The 25,076-nt window shown below is 44.8% G+C and overlaps 1 protein-coding gene across 5 annotated transcripts in view; it reads left to right on the top strand.

The window, feature by feature from the left end:
• Positions 1-25,076, top strand: part of RPAP1 (RNA polymerase II associated protein 1) — a 49,267-nt gene that overhangs the window by 5,447 nt on the left and 18,744 nt on the right. For 4 of the 5 annotated variants that reach the window (XM_074997029.1, XM_074997030.1, XM_074997028.1 and 1 more), the window contains exons 2-12: positions 63-306; positions 1,895-2,043; positions 2,251-2,343; positions 3,728-3,914; positions 5,759-5,935; positions 9,198-9,395; positions 16,302-16,417; positions 16,929-17,027; positions 17,447-17,548; positions 19,490-19,657; positions 22,403-22,585. In XM_074997029.1, the coding sequence (XP_074853130.1) occupies positions 117-306; positions 1,895-2,043; positions 2,251-2,343; positions 3,728-3,914; positions 5,759-5,935; positions 9,198-9,395; positions 16,302-16,417; positions 16,929-17,027; positions 17,447-17,548; positions 19,490-19,657; positions 22,403-22,585 (1,662 nt within the window). In that variant the 5' untranslated portion in view covers positions 63-116. The remainder of the gene's footprint in view (positions 1-62; positions 307-1,894; positions 2,044-2,250; positions 2,344-3,727; positions 3,915-5,758; positions 5,936-9,197; positions 9,396-16,301; positions 16,418-16,928; positions 17,028-17,446; positions 17,549-19,489; positions 19,658-22,402; positions 22,586-25,076) is intronic. The other variant, XM_074997031.1, reaches the window with a different exon arrangement.

The following is a 25,076-nucleotide window of genomic DNA, read 5'->3' as shown; positions in this document are numbered from 1 at the left end:
GGGGATTTTCTCCCCATAATCCAAGTCTCTAATTTGTTATCGCTGTGTGTGTGTGTGCCAAGTATCCCCAGAGTGACACACGGCGGTAGGACGGGCAGCAAGACCAAGGAAGCAGGATGTTGTCAAGGCCAAAACCTGGGGAGTCTGAGGCAGACCTGCTGCGTTTTCAGAACCAGTTCCTGGCAGCAAAGACTTCCCCAGCAGTCAAGGTTGTGAGGAAGGCAGACAAGAGGAGTGGAGCCGGTGACTGTGTAGAGGAAGAGACACCCCCGCTGCACAACAGCAAGGATGTGGTGATATTAGACGGTAACTTCCTTTGTGATTTTCTTAAATTTCTGCTCCTATGGACATCTTCCCCATTGATCTTTGAGTAATCACGTCCACCTCAGCACTCGTATACTTTATGCCTTCTGCTTCCTTCCCTTCAACATTCATCTGTTTGCATCGCTTCGATTGTATCCTGCTTGTGACATTCTTCATCTTTAACTCCTATATCTAGGCTAAAGAGCTCCTCTTATGTGCTCATGCCTGTCCTCTTATACCCTTCATTAGTTATCCCTGCAATGCACATCTGTCTCCAGTGCAGTGCCGTGCTGCCTGTGGCATCATTCATTTCTACATATTACTCCGTGATATCCATTTCCTTTGACTTATATTTGTAGTAGCCACCTCCGTTGTCTAATGTGCATAGCACCAGCTGTTTTGCTCTTCATTTGGGCTAGGGTGGATTGATCTAAATCAAGGCAATTTAAAATCCAAGGGGGTTGGAGTGTAGGCGGAGGTCAGGGGTGCAGGCTCAGGGCGGCACTTACCTCCTCAAGGAGCTTCCAGAAGCAATGGCAAGTCCCCCTTTGCGTTCCTGTGCAGAGTGGGTGCCAGGCCATTCTGTATGCTGCTCCTCCATCTGCAGGCACCATCCCTGCAGCTCCTCTTGCTCCTGTTTCCAATTAATGGGAGCTGCAGGGTGGCGCTTGAGGTATGGACGGTGCGTGGAGCCTGCTGGCTGTCCCTGCGCTTGGGAGGGAGGACTTGCTGGCTGCTTCCATGAGCCGTGCAGAGTAGGACAAGTCCCTTGTCCCCAGTGGGGGCTTGAGGGCCAGATTAAAACAGTTGAGCCAGAAGCGGCCTGCAGGTAATAATCTGCCCACCCCTGATTTAGACTCTCAGCATCTCTGTCTAATTCTCTACTCCTCATCCTACCAGCAAGCAGCTGTTTTAGTTTGCTCTATGTTCCTTCCTGCAACATCCCTCAGCCTGCCCCTGCAACATCCCTCAGTCTGCCTGCCCATGGACTGATAGCAGCAAACAGTCCTATAGAACCTTTAATCATATAAGTTCAAAGTGCTTTTGTAAAATCAGTGACTTAAACCTCACAACCATTGGTGCGATAGAGAAATATTGTTCCCACTTCTGTGGATAGAGAAACTGAGGGATTGACTTGTTCAGTGTCGCAAAGTGGGGACTAGAAGCTTAGTCTTTGGAATTCTCAGCCTGTGCTCTAACTACAGAACAATGCGTTCTCTCTGTTTCAAACTTATCTTAACATATATTTGTATTGCCCTTGTACCTATAGCTTTTCCTTGTGACCTGTGGTTTTGAATTCAGTGCTCTTCCCTGTGAAATCGACTGTTTAAAACCTTTGCCCATGAATGGTGTCTGTAAATAAATCAGCAATAAAATACAAGTTCACCCTGTTTCTCAGAGAAGTTGAGAATTCTTAACTTGTCTCTTCATCACGTTTAATTCTCACCAAGCTGACAGATATCTTCACATATCCGAGCAAGATTCCCTAATATGTATCAAACCCCTTGAAGAGCTGAGTAAATCTGTACATCATAAATAGCCTCATGGACTGTTCATTGGTGTTCTTTTCTTGTTGTTTTTGCCTTTTCAGATTTTCCTGATGCTCTCCCGACCCTTTCTCCAGCACCCCCAAAGAAATTCAAGTTCAAAAATACCTCTGTTCACTTTGAAGATGAGGATCCAGAGGAACGACTGGAGCATCATGATCGACATATCACAGCTGTCTTCAGTAAAATCATTGTGCGTCATGTGCTTATGTGTTATAGCATCAGGCTGCTGTGAAGAGAGCCCTGCAGAGTGGGGAGGGAGTGTTCTCTGGTGGAAGGAAGCCCTTGTTGTCTTAGAATGTGTTGAATGCTATAGTTGTGACATCTTAAGAAGGACAAACAATGTGGTGTTTACATTCAAGCAGTAGTTTTTCTAGTTCCTTCTGTTTCTTTTCTGCAGGAACGTGACACAAGCACGGCAGCTGTGACCATGCCCAGACCCACTGGAGACCCCTTTCCCAGAGCATTTCACCGGTCTGAAATAAAAAATGAGGTCAGAAATGCACCTTCACCTAAACCTTCCCCAACGTTCTTATTTAACTGCCAGAATGTCCCACTGTAAAGCAGAATGCCTGGCAACAATACTGTGACTTCTCTGAGCCATAAGCAGGCAGCTCAGGAGACTAGAGATCAAGAGCTAATTTGCGTATCTACTGAATTTTCTCCTCGTCAAACAAAAAAGCTGCCCTGCCAAGTCAGAGCCAGAGATTGCTATGTATCCTACCACTATATGAGATTCACTTCCCCTAATCTAGAAAGACAGAGGACCTTTCAGAGCTGTTTGCCGAGGAAGCCCAGGACAGTCCGGGTGTCACCAGCTAGGTGACCTGTTTTTGTTTTCTTTTTTTTTACCAGAGAAAACACCATAGTCTATTAATAAAGAATAAAAGACTTTTAATAGTTGGATTTGTACCAATTCCTCCAGGAGGTGGCACTTCTTCACAAACCCTCTTGTGAGTTCATTTGCATTGGTGCGGCAGCTTTCTGAGCTTTGATTTTGTTTGACCTGAAATGGAGGCAGAAGCTTCTATTAGCTTAGTTTTGCAGTAACAGGAGACTCAGGCTAAGAAAACAAAACTAATTGAGAGCAGGATCCTGTTTCTGGGGCAATGCCACATTATGGATGTGCCGGTGCATCTGAAGAGATGTTTTTTTTAGAGGGAAGGCTATTAAAAAGGAATAGCTTTTATTAAACTGCCAAGTTGGTTACTATAAATATGTAAGCAGCTTCTTAGCATTTTAATACGCTGTCATTTTTTAGACACTTTTCCCCCGTCACTAGGCAAGAAAAGTAGGGGAGTCCTGTTTTCTTGGTGTGCATGGATTTCCTATAGATTGATGGGAATACAGAGGATTGCTTCCTTAGCAGAAGCAGTACATTAATTTAGCCAAGATTATTTTAGTATCACTTGCCCACTTATTACTATGTAAATCTGCTCACCTCACTACAGTATAATAATCTTGTAAGAAGCCTGTTCCAAGCATGTGCCGGGTATATTAAAACCCCTGACTTATCCTCAGAAATGCAAAGCATTCGATAAACAGGGTTTCAGATTTAACCAGAGAGCATGAGCTATTGTGCTCTTGGATCTTGAGGTGTATCTGCTTTCTGATGTACCAGAATTCACCTATAATGAAACCCAGTTGTTTTTAATCATCAAACAGTGAGGACTGTTATTTTTCTCCTTCTGTTCTGATTTCAAACAGTGTCGTAGAAACAAGTCATATGTGTACAGGAGTGAGGGCAGGCACTAGCATTTCCCTCCGAAATGTTCTGTTCCATTCTCTCTGTATAGTGTATACACAATTGTCTGAGATACGGGTGTGGGGGGCCTGGAGAAGAAGTAGTGTTGATGTGGGAATTTATCTTTCTGCAGGGGAAGGTGGAATCTGGAGGAAAAAGTATCTTTGCACAGAAGATAGCTGCTAAGAGAGCAGCTGAAAAGTCTGTGACAGCTCCCCCTGCGGTGGAGACTAGGCATACACACAAAAGTTTAGCAGTTCCAGGTGTGACCTGTTCCCCTGACTCAACAGAGAAGGAGCCACTCCACAGCGCTAAGAATGGTGAGTCACAGAGCCTCTGTCTGTCTCAACTCTCATACTTAAATGGTCTCCACTACTGTGGTCTCTGGTTGGCCTCACAATCTTTAATACCTGTATTGCCACAAAATTCCTGAGAGGTTGCCAAGTACAATTATCCCCATGTTATGTATGGGAAGTTGAGGTACTGAATAATTGGTATGGGTCTCTTCCTACCAAAACACAGATAATTAAAACCTGGACTGCAATGCATTAAAAGAAGAATTCACTGATCCTAAAGAAAGTCACCCGGCTATGCCTGGGGGGAGAGAGTGCGCCCCTGGTGCACTCACCCTAAAATGCTCATTGTTGACCCCACTTTTTTTTTCTAAGCTGAGCCAAGTGGTCAGCCTGTGCCAACCCCTGCGCAGCTCAGAGCGTGGCAGGCGGCGTTGTGTGGCCACCCTGCTCCATGCTCTGTCCTCGCACAGAGGTTACCTTCTCCGGCATTTCTCTGCCACGAGGCTGTGTCCGACAGGCACTGGGCACTGGCCTGGTGCTGCTCTTGGTGCTAGGTGGGCAGCGTCCAGAGGTGGGACTCGGAGCAATGTGCCCAGCACTGCTAGGAACTAGCCTCATGCCTGGAGACCCTTCCTCCCAGCCCCACTGTGCCCCTTCCTCCTCGGGCAGTGCTGGGTGTCCAGGAGGTGCCATGGTGAGCACAGAGCCACTCCCTCTCTCAGCTGGCTGGGGCACCCCTCCCACATGGCACTTCCACTTGGGGTGAGACCCGCCCACAGCACCCCAACCCCCCGCAGGTGGTCAGCCTGCCTGCAGCCAGGGTCCCACGGCACTGCCACTGCCTACTGGGCCTGGCCCTGGTGAGCCTGACTGCTCCTCCCACCACCGCCCTACCGTCGCCACCACCGCTGCGGGAGCAATCCACTCCGCTCTGACCCGCCCCACCCTGCAAAGCCCAATGCTGCTTTGCACCCACTGCCCGCGTGGTGCCATGTGCTGGCCGCCAGTCCCAGGGCTTGGCCGGGCCGGGCCAGAACAGGCGTTGCGCCCTGGGGCCGTGCAGGGAGCCACCACCCTGGCTCTACAGAGTGCACAGTGAGAGGGACACCAGGGGGACTGCTCCTGCGCCAGGGGCACCAAAGGGCAGGTGGGCTCCACGCCTGCCCGCCGCTTATCAGTCACCACCGGAGCGCTTCCAGGAGCCATGTAACTTGACCAAGGTCCCACAGACCATCTCAGAGACTGGAGTTCAGTTCCCTGCTCCATCAGAGTTCCAGACTGGTACCTAACCACTGGGCCATATTTCTCTGCCTTCACTTTGGCCTCATAAAGGGACATCGTGGCTTACTTTCAAGCTCTTGTCTTTGAAGTTTTGTCTTTCATTTCTGGCCAGTCACTTTTGAGCTCTCTGGCCTTTCAGTCAATGAATCCTACTTTCTAAAATGTTGATGTGGTTTGTCCATGACTACAGTACGTGGGACTCCTGTAATGGGGAATCTCATCTCTAGCTAGAAGTTGCACTCCATGTCTTCCTTCCTGGTGATACTATAAGAAAAAATTGGGGCTCCAATTTGTTGTTATTAAATGGGGGAAGATGAAGTATCACTGTATCTAGCAGTTGAAAAATCATGTGGCAGACGGAGAGTTAACCAGTCAGTTTTTGGTACCAGCACCTTCAGATATTTCCTTGTCGCTTTGTCTGTGGCCCCTACAGAATGAAAGCAGAACCTCTCAAGATCCTTCATTTTTCTTTTTGAGACAACTGGAAAGTAATTGATTTCTGTGCATGTTTATGATTCTTTCAGATTTGAATGGATAATGCTATAGACACTGGATTCGCTAATTGATTCTTTTGCTGGATCTTCTAGGCAAAGTTGGTGAGGATGTGAGCACCCTGAGACCTCGTATTATAACTGGAGAGGGTCTTGGAAGTCTGGGAGGTGAGCAGGAAGCTTTGGCTATCCACAAGGAGAATCTACAGAAGCTGCGCTCCATGACCCAGGAGGAGATCCTACAGGAGCAGAGGAAGCTGCTGGTTGAGCTGGGTATGAACACATATTGGTGCCTCTTTCAGGCTGGAGGAGATGTAGAGTGTACTCGATTGACCATAAAGGGATAGAGTAAAGCCAGAATCTTGGGGGCACCCTTAATCAAGAGATCTGTGCTCTCCAAACCCCCTAGATGAAATTGTTTGTTTCTGCCACTTGTAACAAAACTGTGTAAAGGAAACCTGTTGTTTCTGTGCAGTGGAACACCCCACCAGAGAGCATTGGTGAGGCAGAAGACTTAATATCTTTCAAAAACTATTTCACATCTTTCTGGAATATAAAGTACTGTGGTATCTACAGTCACAACAAGCAGGATCAAACTACCAAGACTTTTAGCTCTCTGGCTTTAAGGAATTAGACCGGTTAGATTGGTGGGCTGCATTTTATGTCCACAAAATAGTGAATTGTTCATAAAGACAGGGTCACATGGAGGCAAATTCTAAACCCACATTGCAGCCTGAGAATGGCCCAGTGCTGGACAGAAGTGAAGGAGGTTGCGTAGCACCTAGGAAGTGACACTGCAAGGATTATTGCAGCCCAGTTGCTGGATTAGCATCTGTGTTTTTGGTGTGGAGGGGACCATAAAGCTTCATGCCCAGGTGCATTGTACCCCGTATACCCTCTTCACATGGTAGGGATATTTGCAGCAGCACTCTGTTGATTCTGTCACTGAAGGCTCTATGCTGGGGCTGAGCATGTTTTTGACCCACTGTGTCTGTATTGCCACAGTCAGGGTCTTCTGAACAATATTTATATGTATGACTTGAGAAAGATTTTATTAATCATTCTCCTTTTTTTTATGCAGTGAAGTTCAGGAAAGCATAACTCTGCTTGCAATAAGAGAAATATTGGGCGTGTTAAGTTAGTCAGACACCTCACAGTGTTTGATCCAGTGGAGTTTCTCGTTGAGGGAGATTTAGATTTAATCATGGGATGTGAGAGAGAACAAGATAAGGGCATGCTATGATAGATGGAAGTATATCGTAGCTTGTGGAGTCCCAATTACCACTTTTCCTTTCTACAAATGGACTTCAAAACGTGACATACATTTAGAAGAGTTAATTTTCCATAAGCTAATGTTGCTATAACAGTATAACGCCCCCCTGCAGGGTTCCAAAGAATTACAAAGGAATTCCTAATACCTTGTGCCTCCGCTCCCCTAGTAGTAATCAGCATGGTGGTTGTTGTTCTCTAATAACATTTTACTTCTGTTACCTTCTATTGGAGGCTCTCTGTGCACTTGACAGACACTTTATGAACTGAATCTTGCCATGCCCCCACAAAGAGTTGCGGGGGGCGTAATTGTCACTGTTCCACTTGACAGATGTGGAATCTCTCACAGAGAGAGGTTATGTGCCTGGCAACAAGATTATATAGTGTCGGTGGCAGAGCTGGGGTAAAACTGAGATTGCCTGACCCATATTTTAGCTAAAAGAATATTTTTCTCCCCTGTAAATGCCTTCCTCTTCCATGCATCCCTCCCCCACCCCACCCCCACTGCCCAACACGAAGAGAGCTGCCAGTGCTCATATGTGATGTATTTTGACTTCATTAAGGCTTTTCGTACGGTCTTGCATGAACCTTTCTATGAACAAACTAGGGAAATACAATCTAAATTGGTCTAGTATAAGGTGGGTTCATACCTGGTTGGAAACCCGTTTTCAGAGAGGAGTTAATGGTGATTCATATTCAAGCTGGGAGAACATAGCTAGTGGAGGTCTTACTGAGATCGGTTCTGGATCTGGTTCCATTTAATATTTTCATCAGTGAATTAGATAATAGCACAGAGAATACACTCCTCAAGTTTATCGACAGTACCAAGCTTGGAGGAATTGCAAATGCTTTGGAGGATGGGATTAAAATTCAAAGTGGCCTGTACAGACTGGAAGAATGGTTTGAAGTAAAATGAGATGCATTTCAGTGAGAACAAATGCGAAGTTCTCCACTTAGGGAGGAACAAACAGATGCACCCATATAAAATAAGAAATGACTTCCTAGGAAGGAGTACTGCAGACAGGGATTTGGGGGTCATAGCAGATCTCAGGATAAATTTGATTCAATAGTGTAACATTACTGGGGGGAAAAATCATTCTGGGATGTATTAGCAGGAGTATTTTAAGCAGGACACAGGAAGTAATTCTTCAGCTCCGTGCTTATGTATCAATTGGAGTATTTGTGACCAGTTCTGGGCATCACTTTTCAGGAAAGATGAGAACAAATTGGAGGAGGTCCAGAGAAAGGCAACAAAATTATTAAAGGACTGAAAAATACAACCTATGAGGGAAGAAAGAGAAAACTGGATGGGTTTAGTCTGGAGAATAGAAGATGAGATGGGGCGGGGATAACAGTGTTCAAGTACATAAAAAGTTGTTACAAGGAGGAGGAATAGAATGTTCTCCTGGACCCCTGAGGACAGGGGCAAGAAGCAATGGGCTTACATTACAGCATAGCAATTTAGGTAGGACATTAGGGAAAAACTTCCAAACTGACAGTGTTGCCTCAGGAGATTGTCTAAGCTGATTTTTAAAATCTCCAAAGAATGGAGATTTCACAAACCCCTGTCAGATATGGTCTAGATAGAACTTGGTCCTTCCATGAGTGCAGGAAACTAGGCTTGGTGACTCCTGGAGGTCTCTTTCATTTCTGTGGTTCTCTGGGTACTGTGAAGTCCATGGCTGATACTAGGGATGGTAAGCCAGTTCAGATTTTTAAAAAAAAAAGAACTTCCCTGAACTTGTACCCAGAACTTGAACTGTGGTCCAATAAAATGATTCAATAAAACCATTCTACATATGTTCTGTGCTTCCTATTTATGTGGACATCATATTAATATCAATGAGAAATTCATATGTAAGGAGACTATCAGAACTGAGATCACCAGGTGAATCTGAGAGCCAAGTTTTCTCCAAAAGAAATAGTGTGACGTGTTCATGCCTTTTTTTGAATATGGGGAGCATATTACTTCTATATTTTCAAACTGTGAGAATAAGTAGAATTTAAGGTCTTTTCTCTGTTTTGATAAGCATTTTTCAGTTTGGTCCTTCCTGTATTTGAACAACCCATTGTCTCTTCGGTGATCAAGAGATCCTAAAGCAGTGAGTGCCTTCGGGAAGATGTGTTAACTTGGCACAGGAGAGATGATCACCAAGAGCGTTTGGGGCTGGAGTAAAAAAAGACTAAACGTAAAGAGTAGGAACTAGACCAAGAAGCATTTTGATAGCTCAGTTTTGCTATTCTATCAATCTGTCATTACTTTTAGATCCCAGCTTAGTTGCTTTCTTAACGTCACGACATGGTGTTGATGAAGACCAGGAAAGAAGAGAGAAGCCTGGACATCCAGAAGTTGGGACTGAATCCCAGCATGATGCAGAGGAGACTTCAGAGGGTTTCTCTGTAGAGGCTTCAGGCACGGAGGTATCTGTGAAGACTGAAGAAGATAAAAAAATGGAAATCACAGGTAATAAACTTACACTTAGTAGCAGTATAGACATAATTCTATATCAAGATTGAACTGAATCCTTCCAGTGCTTTATTCTGCAGCACTTAGTTAAATGCCAAATTTGCCTTTGGTTAGATGTTTTTAAATATATCAAATTTTGGGTCCATGTGGAAAAACAACAGTTGTTAGTTTGAGCTCTAATGCTTTGTAAGGGTACTGTTTTATACATGTGGACTGTAAGTAAGGAGAACTCATTAATCTTTACAGCTGGTTCAGAGGTGAGCCTTACTGATCTTTTGAACAGGGTGAGGAAAGGAAATAGTGTGGCAAAAAGAAACAGAGGCAACTGCTGCTGCAATAGATTTCTTTAAATGTCACCACCACTTTGAGAATAGCTGCTTTCTTGTGCATTGACTGATGCCCTTAGCTACTGGTTCATTTGCAGCAGAGCTTGGGACGTCTGCAACTACTGTTCAATTGCAGTGAATCCACACACCTGCAGGAGGTGTATTTACAGCCTGTGTGGCTCACCTTCTGTCTTCAAGAGGTCAGCTGTCATGGAAGGTGTTGGCCCTACTTATAAGATGAGACGTTAATGGGAATTCTGCAGTAAATAGTTTTGGTCAGTTCGGGTGACCTACTTGATCTTTTCTTAACTTACTTCCCATGATCTTACTCTGTGGCTTGGGTCTGAGAACCAACTGATCGGGTTTCCGAAGAATGCCTGTCTTCATGCTGGGGTGGAAGAGTTTGGCGCACTCCGTCATTCTTTGGGTGTTAGAGTAATATCAAGCAGGGAGGGAGCACTTGTTCTGTAGAAATGCATTTACAGGGAGAAGCTTTCAAAGGTCGACCTGCTCACTTATCTCAGGTGCTTCTTGTGCTTTGCTTTACCACGACTGGTCTTTGATATTCAGAGAGGAGGCAAAGTGTGTATGAGAGGAGGCAGGAAAATGTCCTTATCTTGGCAATTAATATCTTGGAGCCAGTCCCCTCAACCTCTTGCCCTGGCTCAGCTGATGTTTTGGTGGCAAATAATCAACTACTGTTTCTGGCTCACCTTTGAGCTGTGCTTCAGGGACACCCTATAGTGTTCAACTGGATCTTATTTCCCCTCCCTCCCTCCACACCTTACTAGCAAATATCTCTCTCTCCCCATGATATCCCCAAGGTCTTCTACTCTTTCTCTCTCCGAATAGGATGTAGTTGAGTCCCCTTTTCTTTCTAAAAGCCATAGAAGGGAGACAAGGTAACTGCAGGCAGGTGTAAGTATCCACCATTTCTGCTCTCCCACAAGGTGGCTAATTTCTATCCAATATGCATAAAAGCAGCTGCGGCCTTCCAGTCTGGGAAGAAGGTGAGGTACTGGGAGCTACATTGCTGCCAGTGCCCCACCAATCCTGCCCTCTGTCCAAGCAGAATCCTGTTTTCCAGCAAAGCCACAGTTCAGATGAGGGGTGTGACTACTGGATTTGCTGAGATCACCAATCAGTGTGTGCTCTGCATACTTGAATGCCTATTCTTGCTTCCCTTTTTTAAAAAGAAAGTTAAATTAATGAATAGGTCTTGCTGCTGAGTTGCTGGTTGTTTTCACCAAAGTACCGCTGTAATTGGTGCTGTTTGCCCTCTTATTTCCACTCTCAGCTGAGAGGCCAAGGGGAGAATGGACATGAGGACAAATTCCCTCTTGCTGTAGATCCTTGTTGGGGAACCATGGAAAGGCGCTGTGGGAAGCCAGCGTTGCTACTTCATGGGCTGTTTCTGTCCTCTGGACAGCAAGAAAACATCTGTCTGTAGGACAGTCTTACAAACAGGCCTGCTGGGCAGGTGGGGCAAAGGCAGAAGGGCCCAGTGTCAATCTGCTGCATCACATGGCTTCTGAAGGCTGGGCAGGAGGGGCGGTGCTGGCGCAGCACCGAGCTTTGGGTGGTGATAAGGGCTGGCTGCCCCGGCTTCACCCCTTCTGCCCGAGGCTCTGCCCCTTCCAGGGGAGTGGATCTGGCCTGACCTCCACCTTGCACCTGGGTTGGCAGTGGCCGTTGGCCTCACTGGTTATGTTAGCATTGAATTTGTTCAGAAAACAAGAGCACGTTTCCCTTACGTTTCTGTTCCCAGTCCCAGTTTCCTCCCTCTCGTTTTGCTTATGCCTTTTCCTTTTCTCCATCCTGTTGCCCAAGTTTCCTCTTCCCTCACCACTTGTGTCTTTATTTACCTCTCTCCCCAAATTCACATTGTTCCTTTGCTGTCTCCGTCTCTTCATCTTCTGATGTCTTCTCTGGGTGACAGTGTAGCATGCAGGCTGCCTAATGAGAGCTTTGAATTGCTCCTGAATTTCAGCGGTGTGTTTTGGAGAGAGAATAAGGATGCTCACCGTTTCCTTGATGAGAGAGAAAGAGAGACATGCTAAAACAGCTTCTCACACACAAGCATCTATTTGCCTCACTCGACAGTCCATTTTCTTCCTCTCTCATTCTTTATCAACTGCAGCCTTAATGAAAGAGTTATTTTTAGCTCTTTATCTCCTGAACAATGGAGTGCACAAGTTACAGCTTAGCGATGCTCCCTTACCCCACTCCACACCAGGCAACACCAACAGATTAGTTGCTCAGGAGAAGTGGTTTTTGTAAGTTGGGGTTGGTTGAACTGGAGCTCTTGGGAGTACAAGCTGATTCTCTCTCATCTGGCACCCTCGGTACTGACCAGTGCCGAATGAGAGAATTTGCCAGACCATGAGAGGTCACTGTTGTCTAGCAGCATTACTAACACTTCTGTTGCCTACTAGGCTCTTAGAAGACATTTTGGGGGTAAATTAGAGCTAAACAGCACAAAATATTGAGAGCCAGGCCTAGTTGGCTGTAAACACGCTTTATGGGATCATGGGAAACTTAGCCAGACAACCATTTGTCAAGACTGGGGCTAATGAAAATCCAGAGGTGGAAAAAGTACCCCAAACGTTACTTGAGTAAAAGTGCAGCTACTTTCATTTTTGGATACTTGAGTACAATAAAGATGTGACTTGAGAGAGAGAATGTGTGTGTACTTTTACTGAAGTAGTTTTCCAGAGGGGAACCACTGATTTGTACTTAAGTACACCCCCATCCCAAGCAGATGTATGTTTACGCAAGTAACTTTTTGGGTACTTTTCCCACCTCTGCTATAATCATGCTGGATTACAGAGGTTGCAGGACCAGAGTGTCCTGGATTAAAGAGGTTCAGCCTATAGTATGTTGTTTAGAAAAGGTCCTTTTGCTTCCCACAAAAGCCTGTGTTGAAATGGAAAAAGGGATTTTCTATGGGAGACTTCCTATTTCAAGGAGGAGAGCTGCAGGAGAGCTATTTATAGAGAGAAGCAATTCTAAAAATCAGTGAGGCATTTCCAGCGGCCTCCGGATACACATGCAATGCACCGTGCTTGGCAGGGGACGTAATATTAATTTTACATTAGCACTTAACATTGGGAAACTAGCACTGCTGATGTCAAGTAGTATATTCATCATGAGTAAATGTGCAGAAATGGTAACTCAGAATCCCACAGGAGAGAGAGGGCAGCTTAGTTCGATGGCTCTATGAGAGACATTTGTTCAGTAGTAGAAAATTCCTTCTTAAAGAGAATAAAAGGCTTCAATTTCTGGTAAGTAAGGTACCAAAACCTTTTTTCAGAGGCTGTACTCTCATTAGAGGAGAAAAAGTGCTTGCAGGCTCTGAGAAAGAGAGTTGGGGGAGAGAGAGAGGGTTGGGTTTGCAACTCTTAAAGCAATAGAAACCCAGAAAAGGTCAGTATACAGCCCCTTGTAGTCAGGCTACCAGCTTCTGTTTATGTACCTTGGGTTAAATATGTCTTTTTCCTTGTGACAAGATTGAAGTACAATAGCCATCAGTAACATGAATAACCTGTTCATGGCATGATTAAATTAGCCCTATCCACTTAGGCTGGGTCTACACAGCGTGGCTTTCCTGGCAGATCCATGCTAATGACCAGCCTCGAAATTGCAAATGGCCACTCATTAGCATAGTCACGCGAGAGCTCAGTCTCGGCGGATGGGGGTGTCGGCAGTAAAGAGGCCGTGTGGATGTGCCCCTGCTGCAAAAAGCCCCTCTGTGTCCAAGTCCTTTTATGCCTGAATTTTTTCAGGCATAAGGGTCTGGCAAAAGAGGGGCTTTTTCCCGGCAGGGGCACATCCACACGGCTTCTTTACTGCCAGCACTCCTGCCAAGACTGAGCTCTCGTGTGGTTAGAACATAAGAACATAAGAATGGCCATACTGGGTCAGACCAAAGGTCCATCCAGCCCAGCATCCCATCTGCCGACGGTGGCCAATGCCAGGTGCCCCAGAGAAGGAGAACAGAAGACAATGATCAAGTGATTTATCTCCTGCCATCCATCTCCTGCCCTTGTTCTGAAGGCCAGGGCACCATACTTTATCCCTGGCTAATAGCCATTTATGGACCTAACCTGCAAAAATGTATCAAGCTCTTTTTTAAATCCTAATAGAGTCCTGGCCTTCACAGCCTCCTCGGGCAAGGAGTTCCACAGGTTGACTGTGCGCTGTGTGAAGAAAAATTTCCTTTTATTTTATGTTAAGGAGCCATGGGACCATGCTAATGAGCAGCCATTTGCAATTTTGAGGCTGCTCATTTTCCCGGCGGATCCACGCTAGCTGCTCCCTGTAGACCCAGTCTAAGTGGTTAAGGGAGAAGGGAAAAATAACTTGTTGAATTGGAAATGTCAGTAGATTTCAGTTTTGTTTCACACCCATGACCCACAAACATGCCATCTTCTTACACTTGAGATGCTTTTTTCACTAATTAAAATGTACATTGGGCCTTTGGCTGAAGTTCTGTGGAGCAGCTCTTGCCTGGGTTGTAGATAACCCACTGGGTGCACTATGGCTTATTTAGAAATAGGCTTGGTTCATTGCCCAATTCAAGACTACAATAGACATGAATCTGTGGTTATGTCTCCCAAATTATAGGGGCCCTTACAAAGATTAAAGGTCTAGTGGAAAACACGATCCAGGAGAAGTTCAGGCTTCAAGCCAGGCTAATTATCTGCAGGCAAAATGCTGCTCAGGGAAAAGGATTTCCAGGTATCCACTTTCTCTTGCAAGGCAACTTCAGCACATGGCAGTAATTTAAACAGTCACCACGTCCTGCTCTTACTCAGGAGCAAGGCTGCTACTCTTCCGTGGCCTCTGGTCACAGCAACTACTCCTTGTCTTGGCTGCCTTGAGCTAATGTTTGTGTGGTACCTTGGGTGGAATCTAGAGATGGCCAAGACTCGTAGTTCATCCATCCTTGACTAGGTTTTATGTGACCTTTGCTAGTGTTTAGTTGGCTCCAGTTACATGTTACAGGCATGCTGTCCCTGTGGAGGGCAACTTCCAGCCTAACTTCCCTCTCTCTCAAGAAGTTTTCCACTATGTTGAGCCTAAATTTGTCCCCTCTCGGTTTCCTCTAGCTCAAAGATCTGTTTATTATGCTAAATAATTGCTCTTCCTCTATGGTGTTTACTTGTCAGTTGTCATGTTTCTCCACTGAGCCATGTCTCAGGCAGGCTTTCTCTCTATTTAGTTGGCACTGTGAAGCGTGTTTGCTTGTCGCAAGAAGACCTCTTCATGGCCGGATGTTGGGTAGCAGGGGTTTCCCCGTACGGTGCCCCCCGCTGACGTTTCTCTAGCTAGGTCATGATTTTGTCCACCCTGTCTGGGGTAACAGAAGATCTGACATAAAACTGCAATGCCTTCACCAGAAGGTCTTTTGGCTCCAACCCCTGGGTCCTGCCCCTTTTCCAGAGGCTGGGAGGAAAATTCAGGCTGGACTGCTACATGGGATTCTAGCTGAGGGACCCTATAACCAGCAGCCACGGTCTGTGCACTCCCACCCCTTGCTGCTGTTTTGCTGGGTTCCGTTCTGCTTGGGCATGGTCTTTTATGCCTCTGAATTTCTCATGACACTGTTCCTCCCTAGAACAGCTGCCAGAGCACGCTCTTCCTGGCAGTCCAGATCCTGCCCATCTTTCAGGCTGTAGCAGTTTAGGGCTTACTCCACCCCGGTGGCCACTTAGTGCCTCTCCATCTGCTTACCAGCCTTCTCTAGCCAGGTTGGATTGGAGAGTTTGTCCCCACCCCACTCTACCCCAGCTCTCTCCCTTCAGTCCCTTTCTGATATAGATTTTTGCTCTTTATACTCACCATCCTGTTTTGCCCAACTGGGCTTCATGGTCCTTTAGGCTTGGATCTCCCTCCAGGAGTAGCCAGGTAACGTAAGTGGTCTGTCAGGCTCACATTGACCTGTTTGGGGCCTGTATGGAGTTTGCATCCCTTCACAAGCTCCGTGTCTTTACTCAGAAGTCAGTTGCTTCAGTGTCTTACGAGTAGCCAGAACAAGTACAATGTTGTACGTGTGGATGTATCAGATCTGTGTAGTGAGGGTCTATTATCTCTGTCCTGTGACATGTCTCCTAGTAGTTCAATATTGCACTGACCTTTTGACTGCCATAGTTCACCAGAGGCTGCTAATTTACTGTTCATTGTCACCTATTTCTTTCCTGCTTCTTAGCTTTCTACCTTTTGTTTCAGATTATTTTTCCAGATGTTTAGCCTACATTTTTTCCAACTTGAACTTAACTTTTTTCTGTCCCTTTTTGTTTGTGTCTTGTCAGGTGTTCACCTCCTCATAAATTAGCAACTCATCTGTGAATTTCATTACAGTGCTGTTTACTTCCTCTTCTAGAGTTTATGAAAGATTATAACAGCAGTAATCTTTTATGTTTATGCACGAGGCATGAGTCAGTTTGAAGATAGTGGGTGTTTGTTGCTTGGGGTGAAAATTGCATATGAGAGGGTCTCCAAGCCACATATTTGGCTGTTTCCTTCTGTGCCCAGGAAAGATAATGCCTCTGATGCTTTCTGTCCCTCCTCAAAGAAGTTGACCTTCCAATCAAGCCCCGGAAAGAATGGATCCACATGGACAATTTGGAGTTAGACAAGCTGCAGTGGATAAAGGATCTGCCCCGCCCACGGCAGAGGAGAACCAAAAAGGTTTGGAAAGTGAAAACTGATGTTTTCCCTGTGTGCGTGTGTGGTTGGGCTGCGCCTGGTTCATGTTGGGGAAGTCTTCAGAGACTGATATTCCTGCAAAAATGTGCCTTTTTCTCTTCAAACGATAAACGACACCAGCAACGGCATCTCTCCATATCTCTTGCTGTCCTCTCTTAGGGTGTGATGAGATGCCAGTGACCATGTTCGTCCAGTCCTGGCCTTTTCCATAATATTGTTTTGGGGTTGATCTGATCTGAATTAGAGGGGACCAGGGGTTGAGATGGGAATTTAATTTCTAGTGGCTGAGAAATCGGGGAACTTGAAGTTTGGCAACTGGAATATGAAAGACAGATACCTGTGGAAGTTAAGAGACCACGGCAATGGAGCTAAGTTCCAGAAAACTTGGGACTTTGTGAGCTAAGAGCTCAAAAGTGTGGTGAGGAAGTGTGATATAAAAGCTGGATTGTGTGGAATAGAAGGCAGTAAAATATATATATATTTTTTTAAATAGGGAATGCAAGCACGATTTAGTCTGAAAGGAGAATTGATTCCTCCAGATGCAGATTTACCTACTCATCTGGGTCTACATCACCATGGAGAAGAAGCAGAGGTGAGGGAGATACCAGAATCAAGTGGAAATGCAAAGAGTGCACCCTATTCTGATTTGTGCTTCATTCTCAGATTCTTTGTTTCTGGATATCCTAGTGGTGGTCACTGTAGGAATGTGTAGATGATTTTTTGTAGAATTAGGGCCCTGGAGAGAAAGCAGAACATGCTGAGCCCTCTTTCCCCACCACCACTACCCCAACTTGCAAAAGAATTACTCCCCCCAGCTGTTTTACCTATCAAGGTGAAGCCTCCCTTTAGCCAGTCTCCAATGAGTTTAGAATCTCTCGGTCATTTGAATAAAGCAGCAGCCACAACTCTTTTGCAATGCAGTTTATCCCATGTGCTGTGTTGCATTTTGTAGCTACTCTAAGGATCCTGTTTAACTACCTTTCTTTTCCTTTCTCCTCCCGGTCTGTTTAGAGGGCTGGTTACTCCCTTCAAGAACTTTTCCACCTGTGCCGCAGTCATGTTATTCAGCAGAGGACATTGGCGCTACAGGTGCTAGGTCGTATTGTCCAGAAGGTGGGTGAATGTTGTGTGGAAGTTCTTCCTCCTAATTTACGCTGCTGGCTAAGTCCGAGCCCATGTTCTTTAATGCAATGTGTTCACATCACACTGCTGAGGCAGCACAAAGTCAATGAACTCCAGCCAGAAGTCACGAGCAGCGAATGCTGCTATTGAGGAGAACCCCTTACTGGTGCAGAGCTGGCAGAGCCAACTCCTGTATCTCCTACCCCTGCCACCTTGGCAAATGGGTGAGCCATGTGCATATGCTTTTTGGATGTGTGCCCACATGAATGCAAGTGGAATGGGGCTATGAAAAAAAATGAGCCCCAGGTATCTCTTGAAGGTGCTCAAAAGTGGCATTCATCAATGTTCCAGAAATTACGTATTTGGTGGCACCATGGTTTCGTCTGACATATTGCACTTCCTCTCCCACTGGCTGAGCCAGCTCCATGATAGGCTTGTTCTTATAGCAGGTGAGAGCAAAGCATCCTTACTCCTAAAGTGGGGTGGAAAGCAGCACAACTTCCTACCAGACTTACAAGGAAAGTACTGCAGGGGAGGTCAGCAAGGAATGATGTACAGAAGACTTAATAGTGAAGAATCTTATGGGGTGGGAAGAAGAGCAGGAGTTTGGTTCAGAACTAAAAAGTACGATCTCTGAGATGACGGAAGGGGAGCTGTTCAGTTAGGCTATGTCTACACAGCAGCATTATTTTGAAATAAAACATTCTGGAATGTATTTTTCCGGAATAGCTTATTTTGAAATAATGCTGCTACAAACAAAATGCATTTCAAAATAGCCTGTCTACACACAATAGAGCATATTTCGAAATAGTGCCATTGGGTGCACAGTGGCTTGTTTAGAAATAGGCTCTATTCCCTGTCTGCACAGCCCCTTTTTTGAAATTGCTGTCGAAATAGGTGCTATTTCTCGTGGAATGAAGTTTGCCAATTTTGAAATGAGCCAACCACTGTTTCAAAATTATTTTGAAATAGGGTTGCGTTGGGTAGACACTGGCAAAGTTATTTCAAAATAATGGCTGCTGTTTTGAAATAACTTTGCTGTGTGGACCTACCCCTACAGAAGGCAAAAGGAAAAGAACAGCATCCAATGGATAGAGAGCCTTTCTACTTCTGGGGTACTTGCTTTTGGGTCTCGGTGCTTACCACTGATAGGGCTAGCGCAGAGGGGTGAGACCACAGTGGGAGAGCCATAGTGCAGTCACAGGGATAGTTTGTCATGCTTTGAATAGGAGAAGAGCTCTGATCCTTCAAACAAAGTGTGAAATGTCAAGAAATGATGGAATGGTATAAAGCATATGGGACAGGTCCCACCTAGTAGAGGTAAAACCGGAGTATTCTGGATGCAGCTGTAGACTGTGGGTCATAAAGCCACAATCAGTCTGGTGTCATGATGTGCTATGGCAGCACAGCCTTCCTCACAGGTTCCAGGTGTTTGCAATGTAATTGCTCTTGTATGTTGATCCCGTTGGGGCATTTTGGGGTAGATAGGGGAGCCAGAAGGGGGAGGGGTTCAAAAGAATTCATGGCAGGTTGCTAGTTGGAAATGCGGGTATCCAAACTAAACTTGGCTCTGCTGAGCTTTCTGCATCGTGCACATCCACTAGAGTTTAGGATGCTCATTGGATTCCCATTTTAATTGGTTCTAAAGTTTCCTCCTGCCTGAGTGCGGGCAGCTGCCAGGATCATTCTGAAGTTAATCAGTTCTGGAGTTAGTCATGTAAAAATACATAGTCTCTAGGTAATGTTTTAACATTCCTGTGTAACTCCCTTTGGGCAGGGCACTCCCTTGTAGTCGCTAACCAAACACAGATCTCTTAGCTGCTGTGTTTAATGTAAGCAACCGCCAGTGTGGTGCTTGTTCATATGCATCTGGCTTTAATGGGAAGACCCTGTTGTTTTTGATGATGAGGATGTGGGCGGCATTTCTTTCAGGCCAAGGCTGGGGAGTTTGCCTCCTCCCTGAAGGGTAGCGTCCTGCGCTTGCTGCTCGATGCTGGATTCCTCTTCCTGTTGCGCTTCTCTTTGGATGATACAGTGGATAATGTCATTGCAGCATCTGTCCGTGCTCTTCATGCATTGCTGGTGTCGCCTGAAGATGAGGTGAGAGAGTGATGCTGGGTTCAGTGCCAATTTGGGTGTGGGACTCTGAAGGCTGGGACCTGTTAGGTCATTTGGATCAAGCCAGGGTGGTCAGTGTTGCATTATTCTCTATACAACTCTATTTTTGTGCTTTGTATGGTCTCACTGAAAACAGTTGGGCTTCCACTGTGCCACTTCCTTGGCTAATTACTCTACTAGATCTCCCTATTCCGAATTTGTTCCTGATAGACAAACTAACTCTGCCTTGCCTTAAATTCATCCCATGGCTGCTGAATTTCTCTCCTCGGTCTTCACGTACACTGTATTATTTCACAGCCCCATTTTCAAGCTGTGTGTATTTAGTTCCTTTTGTTGGACTTCTTCCATCAGTGGCTTCCAGCCCTTTATGGTGGTGCTCCCTACCAGCCCTTGGATTGGCAGCTGGACACTCTCCTTGATGCTTTATCCCAGCACAGTTGCCACTTTCACTCCACTCCTCTGTCTGTTTTCTTTGGTTTCTCTGCTATTTTGGTCTTGTTTCTTGTTCTTTCCTCCGTGTGTCACTCTTTCACCAGAAGGCTATAGTGTGTTGTTTGTTTTTTGTGGTGCAGATATCATTGATAGCCCTCTGGGGCAAGGATTCACATACTTCCTGGCTGGGCTTAGCCCTCCAGAAGGAGCATGGCAAGCCCTGCTGCCTGAATTCACTCCTTTGGCCAGGAGCTGCTCTGATATGAGGGGGGCTGGGGGGCTGCAGTAAGATTTCCATCAGGTAGTCCCCTGTAACACCCCCTATGCGCCAATCACAGGAGCATAGTCACAGTGGGGATGTGAAGTAAATTGAGTCATGTAGCTCTCCCTGTTCTACTGTTCCTTTCTTCTGCACCAGCATCCCTCACTTTAATTGTGCTCTCCTGTCCCCTGTCTATGAACCAGTCCCACTAGCTCCTGGCTGACTTTTTTCTTTTTTCTTTTTCTCTTCTCTTACTCTGAATTTTCTGCATGTTTCTGATAACTAGGTACTAAGAGCAAAATGCAGTAGTCAGGGTTCTCTCTGTTGGGGCGGTAAAGAAGGAATGTTATGGCTTGGACTTGTGTATGAGGTTGTCAGGGATCCTTCCCCACTGTGGCACTCAGAGTGCAGAAAGTGGAGTCCTGCAAAATCTTTAAAACATCTTGTCTATACACTGGCTTTACTTTAAAACTTCCCAAGTCACCGATCCCCTGGACCTTGGAAGATATCTGCCACCACCGCAGTCCTTGGAGACCCCTTTGACCCAGACAGGCACACTGGGGAATGCCTCCTGTTGGGAAACTCCTGCCCTATTCTCCCCTCCACAGAGGCCTTGAGAACAAAACAAGCTGTAACCTGATAGCTATATGGCCAGTGGATGCAGACAAACCTTTCTTATGACATAGGATCGGATCAATTGCTAAAAAACCATGATTTATTCACAGAGCAAGAGAGGCTAATCATGGGTTGCATGTAGAGAAAAATATTTCCCTGAGATTCAGCTTAAAAGTTACAGGGGAAAAATCTCAAAATAAACAAAAACACAAAAGAGAAACACAGTACTCAGTCCAACCAAATTCAAAATAACTATAACCTGATCATATCTAACTATAAAATTTCCTTGTACTTACACCTCTATGGCTGACCTTTGCTATGGTCAGGATATTTCTGATTTTCATTCTAATGCCTGGGAAACATCTTCTCCTGTCGGTCTCGCTCTCTGCTGTTCTGCAGACAAATAGCCCCCAGAAGCTAAAGTTATCCTCATCTTAAACAAAGGTACTTCATTCCCATTGACTCACCTGGTCTCAAGTTACATCAAGAGAGATTAACCCCTTCCCTGCACTCATTCACGAGAGTGGTCTTTGCATACTCATGGCTAGAAACACTCTACCAACAATTGCACAATAAAGGCATGTCTGTTTTGTTGTTTCTTGTTTTGAACATCCTTGATGTGTCATGCATATTATCAGGCTTCAGAGGGCGGCTCCAGACCTGTAAGGAAAGGATGGTTTTATGCTCTGGAGTGGGCATCTGCCATCATGTCTTGGCTCTGCTAGAGACATGCAGTGTGATCTTGGAAAAGTTTCACAGCCTCAGTCTGCCTTTCTGAAATGGAGGTAAATGGTTCTGCTTTGGCTCGCAGGGATATTTGGAAGCTCCATTTATTGATAATTGTCGAGCACTCTGAGGTCATTGGCTGGAAGATAGTTAACGTGTGCAAAGTACCTCTTATCCAAGGGAAATAGTCTACAAAATATGTCATCACTAACTTTTCTCACCTTCGTCTATACATGACCACAATCTTGAGGAGTACTTCAGGTTTTATCAGGTGTTAATCAGTTTCTGGCTGGTTGAGAGTCTGTTAATTTGTGTTATGTTTGTTTTAATTTCCAGTCTTTATCATTCTAGTCTAAGTGTTTCCTTCATCCAAAAATTAGATCTTATCTAAGGGAGGTGACTTATTTCTTATTTGAAGACTGAAATTATCTATCTAGCACTTATTGACTTCTTGGTTTAAAAGAGTAAAGTTCCAAGTTCAAGGCTTCCAGGTGGAATCCCAGCCTTCTCTATGAGCTCTTGACATCATAGCTAATCCTTCATCTTTTCAGCATTGCTTTGCGTTCCAAGGTCTTCTGTTCCCATTTTGGGTTGCACTAGCTTGTACTCACAAGCATTTTTAAGCGTTTCCATTCTCTGCAGCCCCACTCCCTTTGCTATAATTTGTGCATGTGATTTTCTTTTCATTCCAGGAGTATCTTGACCAGACTTTCTCATGGTACCAGGGGATGGCTGTGTTCCCCTTCACCCCCAACAATGAAGAGGAGGAGGAGGAGGATGAAGAGGAAGAAATTACTTCAGTGAGAAAGACAGAAGGCAAAAAATCTGATGAAAACAAGCCAGATCCAGTTGTGGCCCGGTATGATGTCATAAAGGTAAGCTCATAGATATGTTTGGAATCTTGCCACCAAAAAGATATTTGCATGAAAGCTCTATGTGCTGTTAAAGCTAACCAGCTGGACCTGTCAATTGAAGTCCCAGTGAAATCACTGGAACATTGGTGACCTTGATGTCACCGTCTCTTGTGGCATGTTACCCCAGTGAGACCACCTCGTAAATCATTCATCTTGCACTTAAACACTACAATGTGAATTCACCGCCTGCTTCTCTTTTTCTTTGTCCCACTGATACGAGACCTAGGAACAGCATTGTTGTCTCAGAGCAAACCTTATAGGCAACAATGGTATGTCCACCATTGCACACTTTGGTGCATACCGTCTCAGTTATCATTTGTTACTTTGTTTTCCTGGGATATTCTAGCTGAGCAGCTCAGGGGTATTTAGGCTTCTGTTCTGCCCAGTGATACTGACAGGGTGTTTAAAAGGAGTGCTAATGGAGGCCTGGATCAAAGTGGAGGAGAACTCAGCTTGTGGTGCTGAATGAAAAGCTTGGTTGTTCTCAGATCAGCATAACTGCCAAATCATGTTGATGTGATTGTTATTCTCAAGTCATGTTATAACTAACCTGAGCTAACGTGTTTTTTTGTGAAATAAAGATAGATGCCTACCAAGGTGTTAGCAACAACCTTAATCCAAAGATGAAATCAGCACAAACAGGCTGGTGATATCAAAGGAAATGTTTGCTGTCAGTTACAAAATGATAAAATACCTGCTTTTAACAGTGTTTCATTAAAACTGCTCAAGAGTGGAAATCTGGCTTTTAGTTGTCTTTAAACATCTGGGAAACCAGTCACATTCCAGAAGATTGGAAAAGGGCCGCTTCATCCCCCTTTAAAAAATAGGAAGAGTAACTAACTTGCACAAAATGAGACCCAAGCAGCATGGTTTCCATACAGGTCAATCCATGCTATGTGTGCTCTGTGGAACATCATTGGAAAAATGACAAATGATCAAGAAGAAGTTCAGATTACGTTTACAGACTTGGCGTCCACTTTTGACTCAGTGCAGCAGTCATCACTGAAGGTACAGCTGTGCTAGCTTAGAGTGCTTGAGGATGTAGTGTACCTAATGTTGGAGCTGTACCACAGTACGTTTAGTTGTATGAGTCAACAGTTCTATTAGATTGATTTTTTTTTCCAGTAGAATCAGGAGTGCTGTGTGTGTGTTCTCTCCCTGACATTATTTACTGTTCTAATAGGCTGATCATAAAGCTAGATGAGGCCAAAATTAGGAGGTGTGACATTTTAAATAGTTCTCTTTAGAAAATTTCATATGTGGATGATGATGTCTTACTTGGAAAGACTACTGAATGACTACAGTTAATGCTGGAAGAAATGAGAATAATGGCTACAAGATGCATGACCAGTAGTGATAAAATCAAAGCCATGCATGCATCTTGTAACCCAAAAAACCCCCCAAAACTGCTGACAGTGCATGAAGATGGCAGTGACATGGAATGATCAAATTGTTTTATCTGTCCAGGAGGTTGGTTGACAGCAGGAGGTTCTGTAACCAAAGAATCATACATTTTATTGGGCTTGTGCGGGTGTCTGCAACCTGCAGCTCTTTCAGGACTACTTTGTGGCTCCTGATGCTATGATAGCAAAGTTAAAAACCTTTCCTGATTATTTTCAATAAACAGTGAATGTCCTGCAATAGACGTATCACATTACAAATCATTGTGTGCATACTGTTCTTAAAATAGGGATTAAAAAGTATGGTTTGACATTATTTACTAAGGACCATCTCATATTCACGTGCATTGTGGCTCTTGAATTGTTGATTTTTTTGCTGAATTAAAAATAAATGGCTCTTCTTGCTATTTTGGTTGCCAACCCTTGGTCTTGTGTCTGTGGTATTTTAACATCCTCAGAGGCCTCTCTTTGGCTGCAGGGATACCTTTGTGACAACTAAGATAGGAGTGTTCAGCACGGTATTGATGACAGTCCTGTTAAATGGAGCCGAAACATGGATGTTAAAAATAGCAGCGAAGAGGAAACTTAACATTTTTCAGTGCCAAAATTATGCCCACATCCTTAGCATCTATTGATCTGGTGGTTTTGTTTTTTTTTGGTCACAACTGAGTTGATCCATAGACCATACCAGCAAGTTGTAGGCTTGCACTTATTGAGAACAGGATGACTGCAATGGTAGGGTCATATCTGATGTAGACAAGAAGTGGTGTACTTTTACAGAAGGTTTATGAAGCTGCATCAAAAGAAGGAGCGCATGAGGTTGGAAGGTGCAATTTTGTGGGATTTAAGAAACTTATATCCTCCTATGCTGATTGTTACCAAGGGAAAAAGATTTTTCAAGGGACCTTACGAGATACGAATACTGTCATAGATCCCATCGATAGACTCATCATGGGTCTGTTGTTCCTTTTGAAATTCAATTTCCTCTTTTTATTGAAAGTGCATTTTGTAGTAAATTTCAGAAGAGACCCCCAAGGTAGCGTCATGAAGCA

The sequence above is a fragment of the Carettochelys insculpta genome, chromosome 6 (assembly GCF_033958435.1).
Source record: "Carettochelys insculpta isolate YL-2023 chromosome 6, ASM3395843v1, whole genome shotgun sequence".
Lineage (NCBI taxonomy): Eukaryota > Metazoa > Chordata > Testudines > Carettochelyidae > Carettochelys > Carettochelys insculpta.
This window is presented reverse-complemented; position numbering and strand designations above follow the sequence as displayed.